The sequence below is a fragment of the Theropithecus gelada genome, chromosome 16 (assembly GCF_003255815.1).
Source record: "Theropithecus gelada isolate Dixy chromosome 16, Tgel_1.0, whole genome shotgun sequence".
Lineage (NCBI taxonomy): Eukaryota > Metazoa > Chordata > Mammalia > Primates > Cercopithecidae > Theropithecus > Theropithecus gelada.
Window position 1 is genome coordinate 55,139,257 of NC_037684.1, and position 9,990 is coordinate 55,149,246.

Here is a 9,990-nt window from a genome sequence, read left to right on the forward strand (position 1 = left end):
AAAAAAAAAAAAAAAAAAAAAAAATTAGTTGGGCTTGGTGATGCACTTTTGTACTACCAGCTACTTGGGAGGCCGAGGTGGGAGGATCGCTTGAGCCCAGGAGGTCGAGGCTGCAGTGAGCCATGATGGCCCCACTGCACTCCAGCCTGGGTGACAGAGCCAGACCCTGTCTCCAAAAGAAATTATGTGACATATTTGCGACTTATTAATGAAAACCAATATGCTATTTCATGGAATTTTTTTTTTTTTTTTTTGGAGACAGTCTCCTTTCGCCCAGGCTAGAGTGCAGTGGGGCAGTCTTGGCTCACTGCAACCACTGCCTCCTGGGTTCAAGCGATTCTCCTGCCTCAGCCTCCCAAGTAGCTGAGACTACAGGCATGTGCCACTACACCCAGCTAATTGTTGTATTTTTAGTAGAGACAGGGTTTCGCCATGTTGGTCAGGGTGGTCTTAAACTCCTGACTTCAGGTGATCCGCCCGCCTTGGCCTCCCAAAGTGCTGGGATTACAGGCGTGAGCCACCACACCCAGCCCACTTCATGAATTTTAAGTTGTTTTGAGATACTTGCTTTTGTTTTTGTTTTTTGAGTCAGGGCCAGCCCATTTCATGGATTTAAGTTGTTTTGAGATATTTGCTTTTGTTTTTGTTTTTTGAGCCAGGGTCTCCCCTTGTCACCCAGACTGGAGTGCAGTGCTGTGATCTTGGCTCACTGCAGCCTTTAACTCCTGGGCTCCAGCTATCCTCTCGCCTCAGCCTCTCAGGCAGCTGGTGCATGCCACCACAGCAGGCTTTTTTTTTTTTTTTTGAGACAGTCCCACTGTGTCGCCCAGGCTGGAGTGCAGTGCTGTGATCTTGGCTCACTGCAACCTCTGCCTCCTGGGTCCAAGCGATTTTTGTGCCTCAGCCTCCTGAATAGCTGGGTGCTGGGATTATAGGTGTGCGCCACCACGCCTGGCTAATTTTGTGTGTATACGTGTGACGGAGCCTCACTCCGTTGCCCACGCTGGAATGCAATGGCACGATCTCAGCTCACTGTAACCTCTGCTTCCCAGGTTCAAGTGATTCTCCTGCCTCACCCTCCCGAGTAGCTGGGATAACAGGTGCCCACCACCACACCCGGCTAATTTTTTGTATTAGTAGAGACAGGGTTTCAGTATGTTGGCCAGGCTGGTCTCGAACTCCTGACCTCAAGTGATCCACCTTCCTCGGCCTCCCAAAGTGCTGGGATTACAGGCGTGAGCCGCCACCTGCAGCTAATATTTTTGTATTTTTTTAGAGACGGGGTTTCGTCATGTTGGCCAGGCCCCCTTGAGATCTTTGAAGATACCCTCAACGTGAGGTAAAATGAAACTCCTGACAGTGTGATCTCTCTGTCCGTGAGCTGAGTTCCCTCCCTTGGAGAGGGAGAGAAAAGTGTGCCCTTTCTCTAGATGGCTAAAGAAACCTCACAGATAGTTCTTTCTTTTCTTTTTTTTTTTTTTGGTAGAGACAGTCTCACTACGTTACACAGGCTGGTCTCAAACTCCTGGGCTCAGGCGATCCTCCCAAATTGGCCTCCCAGAGTGCTGGGATTACAGTCGTGAGCCACAGCGGATTGCTGCCAGGGCTCACTGTTCTGCAGTAGCTCCCCTGTAGCCCTGACCCTCTGTACCCAGAGCCCTTTACCTGTTATTTGTTTTAATAGAAACGGGGCTCACAGCAGGGCACGGTGGTTCATGCCTGTAATCCCAGTACTTTGGGAGGCTGAGGCGGCAGATCACTTGAGGCCAGGAGTTTAAGACCAGCCTGGCCTACGTGGTGAAACCTCGACTACTAAAAGTACAAAAATTAGTCTGGTGTGGAGTTAGTCTGCCTATAGTCTCAGCTACTCAGGAGGCAGAGGCACAAGAAATGAGGTGAGATCATGCCACTGCGCTCCAGCCTGGGTGACAGAGTGAGACTCCGACTCAAAAAAAAAAAAATTAATAAAAATAAAAGTAAAATAAAATAGAAACAGGGCTCACATTGTTTCCCAGGCTGGGTTCCACGATGTTTCCCAGGCTGGGTTTGGACTCCTGGGCTGGAGTGATCCTCCTGCCTTGGCTCCCTGAGTAGCTGGGACTAAACTGTGCCAGGCTTATACCTATTTTGGCGCCTAAATGTTCTAGCTCTGCAGACTCAATTTAGCCAGTCGTCCTGTTCCCCTCCACCACAGGCTCTGTTGCCATGAAGGTGAAGATTAAGTGCTGGAATGGCGTGGCCACTTGGCTCTGGGTGGCCAACGATGAGAACTGTGGCATCTGCAGGATGGCATTTAACGGCTGCTGCCCCGACTGTGAGTGTCCCCTCCGTGCTGTCTGAGCTGCCCCGGCTGTGAGTGTCCCCTCCGTGCTGTCTGAGCTGCCCCGACTGTGAGTGTCCCCTCCGTGCTGTCTGAGCTGCCCCGGCTGTGAGTGTCCCCTCCGTGCTGTCTGAGCTGCCCCGGCTGTGAGTGTCCCCTCCGTGCTGTCTGAGCTGCCCCGGCTGTGAGTGTCCCCTCCGTGCTGTCTGAGCTGCCCCAACTGTGAGTGTCCCCTCCGTGTTGCCTGCTGCACTAGCCTCGGTGGCTCCTGTTAAACCTGCATGACATCCCCACAGTTCCTTTTCTTTTTTTTGAGACAGAGTTTCGCTCTTGTTGCCCAGGCTGGAGTGCAGTGGCGCAATCTCAGCTTACCGCAACCTCCGCGTCCTGGGCTCAAGCGATTCTTCTGCCCCAGCCTCCTGAGTACCTGGGATCACAGGCGTGCGCCACTACACTCGGTTAATTCTGTATTTTTCAGTAAAGACGGGGTTTCTCATGTTAGGCTGGTCTCAAACTGTCAACCTCAGGTGATTCACCTGCTTCAGCCTCCCAGAGAGATGGGATTACAGGCATGAGCCACTGCACCCCCCCAACATTTTCATTGTCATTTCATGAAGAAAAGTTGATAGAAAAAAAGCCAGGTGGTTAGGACTCATGTTTGTATAAAGATCCTGCACAGACTTGATAGCATGAAACTCAGCTGTGAAATACGTGGGATTAAAAAGGGATTAGAGGCCAGGCGGGCGGCCTACACCTGTCATTCCAGCATTGTGGGAGGCCAAGGTGGGCGGATCACAAGGTCAAGAGATCGAGGCAGGGTGTGGTGGCCCACACCTGTCATCCCAGCACTGTGGGAGGCTGAGGGAGGCAGATCTCGAGGTCAGGAGACCATCCTGGCCAACATGGTGAAATGCCATCTCTACTAAAAATACAAAAATTAGCTGGGCGTGTGGCGCATGCCTGTAATCCCAGCTACTGGGGAGGATGAGGCCGGAGAATCGCTTCACTCTGGGAGACGGAGGTTGCCATGAGCCAAGAGCAAGACTCCATCTCAAAAAAAAAAAAAAAAAAAAAAAAAAAAAAGATTAAACTTTTTATTTGAAAATTCTCAAAATTGAATGGTATAGGCTAGGTGCAGTGGCTCACGCCTATAATCCCAAGACTTTGGGAGGCCAAGGCAGGCGGATTGCTTCAGGCCAGGAGTTCGAGACCAGCCTGGCCAACATGGCAAAACCCTGTCTCTACTAAAAATAAAAAAAAATTAGCCAGGCATGGTGGCAGGCGCCTGTAATCCCAGCACTTTGGGAGGCCAAGGTGGACGGATCACCTGAGGTCAGGAATTTGAGACCAGCCTGGCCAACATGATAAAACCTCATCTCTACTAAAAATACAAAAAAGTAGCCGGGCATGGTGGCGCATGCCTGTAATCCCAGCTACTCAGGAGACTGAGGCAAGAGAATCGCTTGAACTTGGGAGGCGGAGGTTGTGGTGAGCCAAGATCGCACCATTGCACTCCAGCCTGGGCAACAAGAGTGAAACTCCGTCTCAAAAAAAAAAAAAAAAAAAGTTTGATTACATTTAGGTTGAAAGCAGAGTTTTGTATCAGCAAAATGGTTTTTCATGAGACCAAAATGAACGTAAAGCAGAAGCAAGGGTCAAGGTTTTGCCCAGGGAGGACAAGAAGAACTCCCCAGAGGACAGTGGGCAATGGAGAGGACAGCGGGGAATGGGGAGGACCGAGAAGCTCCCTACTATCCCAAGTAACCAGGCGTATTTTTGTGGGGCCAGGTGTATGCCCATATTGATTGACAGGGTCTCACTATGTTGCCCAAGCTGGACTTGAACTTCAGCAATCTCACTGCCTCAGCCTTGCAAGTAGCATACCACCACACTCATCTGGCTTTGCTTTTTTTTTCCTTCTTTTTTTGAGATAGAGTCTTGCCCTGTTGCCCAGGCTGGAGGACAGTGGCACCATCTCAGCTCACCGCAACACCCACCCTTCTGAGTTTAAGGGATTCTCCAGCCTCAGCCTCCCAAGTAGCTGGAATTACAGGCGCGCACCACCACAGCCAGCTAATTTGTTATATTTTTAGCAGAGATAAGGTTTTACCATGTTGGCCAGGCTGGTCTCAAACTCCTGACCTCAGGTGATTTGTCCACCTCGGCCTCCCAAAGTACTGGGATTACAGGTGTGAGCCACTGCGCCCACCCCTGTCTTTGCTGCTTTAGGTGAAGTTGAAATGACTGAATCTTAGTACAATTTTTTTTTTTTTTTTTTTGAGACAAGGTCTTGCTCTGTCACCCAGGCAGCAGTGCAGTGGCAAAATCATAGCTCACTGTAGCCTTCAATTCCTGGGCTCAAGTAATTCTCCCACCTCAGCCTCTCAAGTAGCTGGGACTGTAGGCAGGCTCCACAATGCCTGGCTAATTTGTTTTTTAATTTTTTGTAGAGACAGGGTTTTGCTGTGTTGCCAAGGCTAGTCTTGAACTCCTGGGCTCAAGGGATCTGCCTGCCTTGGCCTACCAAAGTGCCGGGATTACAGACGTGAGCCACCATGCCTGAACAAAACTACATAAATTTTTAATTTTTAATTTTTTTTTTTTTTTTGTGGAAATGGAGTCTCACTGTATTTCCCAGGCTGGTCTCAAACTCTTGACTCTGTCCTGCCACAGCCTCCCAGAGTGCTGGGATTATAGGCGTGGTGCCTGGCCAGTACAAATACTTGTTATTCTAGGCTTAACTTTTACATTGGCTCTAGCTAAATAGAAATCTTATTACTCAGGAATTAATCCTCATTTAATCAAATGGGTAGGGTGTAATATTAGGAAATTATTGATTTACTCTGCCTGATTGGATTTGTACTTAATAGCTAATTAGGTTAATAACTAGGCATTCACAAGGCATGGTTTTATTTGATCCCTTTTAAATTGCTCTTAAGGATGTAACAAAGACAGCACAGGGTGCCCTGAGGGCAGTCACTCAACTTCTGGAGCAGCAGGTTAACTTCTGAAATTCCTCCAAACCATGTGTCCACGCCTAGTCTGGCTGCATCTGTGGGCCAGATGTGGGTGGTGAATCCTGTGGATTAGAGGCGGCACTAGGCAGCCCCCGACTGACTGCAGTGGAGGGTCCACAGGCAGCCTGCAGAGCCCAGCCTGCACCATGCCAGCTGGGCCTGTGATGGGACATCCAGAGGAGTGCTACCCTGAACTCTCAGCATCTCTCCACTGGCACAGTGCGCTCAGACTTTGTTAAAATGGGGCCTGTTGGCTGCACACTAAGGAGTTGAGAGTCTGATTTTTATAGTGAGTCAGTGTTAACGCGCAAAGCGTTTGACAAGTCTAATGTGCTTCTGGGCTAAGCAGCACCAGGTTTCTTTTGCTAAAATTGAACTCCTTTGAAAAATTCAGAGTGGCTAAGTTCAACAAAGACCGTGGGAGCCCGAGGCTGGTAAACAGTGAGTCTATCCCGCATCCCAGAGGACTCTTGTGGCAATGCAGTTTTGCCGAGAGGAGTTTTAATTTAAAGAAATGCAATCAGGAGATCAGCAGGTCCTTGAATGAGTCAGCCTCAGTGCATCTGCGGACTCATCAGACACCCCAGGCCGGCTTCGGGTGGGGAACGCACTAGAACGAAGCGGCACCTTTGTCTAACGGGGCCTCTCCTGCGTACTCAGACCCTCTCCTCGGGGCCAGCAGGCTTCGCTCTCATTTGAAAGGGGTGATTTCAAGCAGAGTTGTGCTGAGGCTAGAAAGCCCCCATGGGCAGGTCCTCCCAGGGCTGGGAGTGGGCATGCTGTGGGGCCGGTGCCGCCAGGACAGGAGGGCGGCCACGAGCTCCAGCTGCACAATGCCAGACCGACGACCCTGCCACGGGGCTGGGGCTGGGACTTGCTGTGCTTTGCTGGCAGCAGCTGTTTCATGGGGTTTTCCAGGCTCTTGGAGATCAGGGACACTTGTTTCTCTTGATCATGGCTGATACGAGTGTCCCTCTGTCAGGCCCTCTCCATGGAGAAAGCATTTCTAGGCGTTTGGGCTGGTGCCCGCAGCCTGTGCCTGTCCTGGGAGGCAGGGCCCATCAACATGGCGTCCCCAGTGCCTGGGTGGCACCCCGGATTCCTGAAGTCTAGAGAAGGGTCTTCTAGGTCCCCAAGCCCCACCCCTCATGCCCTTGATCAAGAGACCAGTTCACTACTCAGATGTGTGTCTCCTTGGCGCCTTGACCATTCATGTGACCTTTTTGGCATCACAGATCAAGTGTCTGCAGGTGGGCTCAGGGCCTGTAGGTCAGACGATGCCCTTTTTCCCCAGCCTCAAGCACAGGGGACAGTGGTCTAGACCAGAGTGCCTCCTCCCTGATGCCGCCTCCTCAGCAGGGTCCCTGGGCTCCCCGCTGAGCATGATGAGCCTGAGCCTGGGCGTGGTTGCCCCAGGTGGAGGCCTCATGTCTGGCATAGTTGCTGGTCTTCGCCTGGGGGCAGGCTGGTCAGGAGACCGATTGGGTAACTCTCCTGATTTCGGCTTCTGTGAAACATGAGAGGCTGCAGTGCTGGAGCCACTGCCCAGGGTCCCAACCTGCACCCCTGCCTGGCTTGTCATATGCTCTGTGTCCAGCCTGGTCATGCCTGTCCTTTTCCCCGCCTCCCCTCTGTAGGCAAGGTGCCTGGCGACGACTGCCCGCTGGTGTGGGGCCAGTGCTCCCACTGCTTCCACATGCACTGCATCCTCAAGTGGCTGCACGCGCAGCAGGTGCAGCAGCACTGCCCCATGTGTCGCCAGGAATGGAAGTTCAAGGAGTGAGGCCCGGCCTGGCCCTCGCTGGAGGGGGTGTCCCGCGGCCCCTTCCTCATGCTGGTGCTGATGGCTGCGGTAGCTGCTGCTGGGGACAGCGCCCCTGGGCTGTAACAAGGTGGAAACAAGGGCTGGAGCTGCGTTTGTTTTCCCATCACTATGTTGACACTTTTATCCAATAAGTAAAAACTCATTAAACTACCCAAATCTTGCTGGAGGCCGCTGGGTGCCTGTGTTCTCAGCATATTGATGTGGTCTCGGTGTGTTTTGATATGAAAACTCTCATGAATAAACATCTCCGTGAAACGCTGTCAAGGCACTCGTCAAACCCTGAGTCACAACTGGGAGGAGAAGGAGCGGGATCAGACGGTAGGGCCTGAGGCATGCTCTTGCCTGCTGGATGGCCAGGCGGCCCTGGACCCTCCCTCGGGCTGGCTCTGAGGGACTCTGGCTGTGCACAGCTGGCAGCTGCTGCTTGTGGTACCCCCAGACTGAAGGCCACCATCTCTAAGCAGGCGTCCGTGTTCTCACTGGGACTGTCTGCAGCTCCTCGGTGGAGTTGGGCCTCCCACAGTGTAGGGATCGGTGTCCTGACACTGGGAAGTGTGTCCACACATGTCTGAGGCTTCCCTACCTAGGGAAGGGTGGCCCTGGGAGGCTCCTGTGCTCCCCACAATTGTGGGAAGGGGCCACTGGGGGAGCGGCAGCCCTGGGGTCTCAGGCTGCTTCTGGACAGAGCGCAGGCTGTATCTCTAGTAACCTGGGGAGCCCTTGGCATTCATGGGGCCAGTGCCCTGTGCCCAGTGTGAGCCTCTTGACACTTCCTTCCTCACAGCACCCTGGGGAGTAGACCAGGCCTCCCCTGAAATCTGTGTCAGATTCCCTGGAGAGACAGGACTCTATATGAAGAGTATATATGAAGAGTTTATTGGGGGCATTGACTCACTATCACAAGGTGAAGTCGCACAATAAGCCATCTGCAAGATGAGGAGCAAGGAAGCCAGTCTGAGTCCCAAAACAGAAGTAGAGAAGCCCACAGCTGTGGCCAAAGGGCGGAGGGCCCCCGGCAAGCCACTGGTGTGGGTCCAAGAGTCTGAAAGCTGAAGAACTTGGAGTCTGATGTTCGAGGGCAGGAAGCATCCAGCACGGGAGAGAGATGGAGGCCGCACTCAGCCAGTCTGGTCTTTCCACGTTCCTCTGCCTGCTTGTCCTCTGGCTGTGCTGACAGCTGATTAGGTGGTGCCCACCTGGATTGAGGGTGGGTCTGCCTCTCCCAGCCACTGACTCAAATGGGAATCTCCTCTGGCAACACCCTCACGGATACACCAGGGACAGTACTTTGCATCCTTCGATCCCATCAAAATAACCCTCAGTATTCACCATCACACCTGGGAAGCACGGAACCCAGAAACAGGTACCAGGGCCCCAGTGCCAGTGCCTGTCCTGGCGAGAGATCCAAAAATCAAAGACGTGACCAGGACCTTGGGGGAGCATGATATGGTGAGAGCACAGTGAGCCTGAAGGCGGATGTCACCTGCCAAGAGAGCGGCTGGCAGTCCTGCCTGGTGCCCTTCCAGGGGCAGAGCTGGCAGAGAGGGGCCTCCAGGAATCGTGGAGCCCCAGTGCCTTGGTGTGGCTTTCCTGAGTCAGTGCCTGACCTTGCCCCGCTCCCAGAGCACCCCGTCAGTAGCAGCCCTGCTGGTGGAACCTTCCCCGAAGGGCATGAGAGAAATCAGGGCCCCACAAGCCACAAGGACTCTGATGCCTGGAGCCAAGAATACCCTTCAGGGTGGGGAAAACCGCCCCCTGGGCGCTGTGCAGTGTGGCTGGCTCTCCCGCCTCAGGAGTACTGGGGACTTCCTGGGGGACGACTCCTAGCGCTGAGCGCCCGTGGGCCCTCCCCTGCTCCCACTGAGGCCCACGCAGGCCGGGCCTGAAGGACGCGAGCGGCGTGGGTGGGGAGCTTGAGGGGCCGTCGGGCTCCGACCAAGCGCCAGATCCCTGCGCGCCTCCGGCGCTCACCCGTGCGGCTGGTTCCTCTGGGATGCGCAGGTGCGACGGGTCCTTCGCGCGCGCCGGCTGCACCCCCAGCCCGCCCGCCGCCCCTCCCGGCCCCCCGCAGCCTCGGCCCGCCCCCGCCGCAGATATAAGGCGGCCCAGGCGGTGGCTGCTCCGAGCCCCGACGCCGCCGCCCGCCCGCCCGCGTCCCCATGGCCCGGCCCGCGACACTGGCGGCCGCCGCCCTGGCGCTGTGCCTGCTGCTGGCGCCGCCCGGCCTCGCGTGGTACAAGCCGGCGGCGGGGCGCAGCTCCTACTCCGTGGGCCGCGCCGCGGGGCTGCTGTCCGGCTTCCGCAGGTCCCCGTACGCGCGGCGCTCCCAGCCCCACAGAGGGGCCGAACCCCCGGGCCGGACCGGCGCCTCCCCGGAGCTGCAGCTGCACCCCAGACTGCGGAGCCTCGTGAGTCCAGCGGGCGGGCCGGGGGCTGACGGGGGTGCGGCGGCAGGACGGGGGTGGGGGCGCGGCGGCCTCTCAGCCTCTGCCCGCCCGCCCCAGGCCGTGTGCGTCCAGGACGTCGCTCCGAACCTGCAGAGGTGCGAGCGGCTGCCCGACGGCCGCGGGACCTTCCAGTGCAAGGCGGACGTCTTCCTGTCCCTGCGCTCAGCCGACTGCCGCGCCCCCTGAGCCAGGAACCCGGACCTCTCCTGGCACTGCTGGGGACGCCCCGCCGCCATCGTCCTACTGGGGGACCCCAGGCCCCGCCGGCTGGGGATGGCGCCCCTGCTCTCCCCTACTCCGCCCACCCCGCAGTTCATGGTAAACAAATAAATAATGAGGCGGCCTCGGAGTGAGGGGTACTGGAGGACTGGCAGCCAGGCC

At 55.3% G+C, this 9,990-nt stretch overlaps 2 protein-coding genes across 10 annotated transcripts in view; both read left to right on the forward strand.

Annotated features, from left to right (window-relative positions):
• Nucleotides 1–7,324, forward strand: part of ANAPC11 (anaphase promoting complex subunit 11) — a 9,299-nt gene extending 1,975 nt beyond the window's left edge. For 3 of the 9 annotated variants that reach the window (XM_025362151.1, XM_025362152.1, XM_025362154.1), the window contains exons 2-4: nt 1,277–1,339; nt 2,195–2,314; nt 6,975–7,323. In XM_025362151.1, the coding sequence (XP_025217936.1) occupies nt 2,206–2,314; nt 6,975–7,120 (255 nt within the window). In that variant the 5' untranslated portion in view covers nt 1,277–1,339; nt 2,195–2,205 and the 3' untranslated portion in view covers nt 7,121–7,323. Of the gene's footprint in view, nt 1–1,276; nt 1,340–2,194; nt 2,315–6,974 lie in introns of all 9 variants that reach the window. The other 6 variants (XM_025362150.1, XM_025362153.1, XM_025362155.1 and 3 more) reach the window with 3 other exon arrangements.
• A 1,128-nt stretch (nt 7,325–8,452) lies between these two features.
• On the forward strand, nt 8,453–9,958 carry NPB (neuropeptide B). Its single transcript, XM_025362149.1, has 2 exons — nt 8,453–9,570; nt 9,667–9,958. Exons 1-2 carry the CDS (start codon nt 9,322–9,324, stop codon nt 9,793–9,795), a joined length of 378 nt encoding a protein of 125 aa, XP_025217934.1. The 5' UTR covers nt 8,453–9,321; the 3' UTR covers nt 9,796–9,958.
• Nucleotides 9,959–9,990: the final 32 nt, after the last annotated feature.

Excerpts from the sequence above, each read along its gene's own strand:
- NPB (XM_025362149.1), top strand. The coding sequence starts at position 9,322 with ATGGCCCGGCCCGCGACACTGGCGGCCGCCGCCCTGGCGCTGTGCCTG. Across the intron at positions 9,571-9,666 it reads ACCCCAGACTGCGGAGCCTC|GCCGTGTGCGTCCAGGACGT; the intron begins GTGAGTCCAGCG and ends CGCCCGCCCCAG.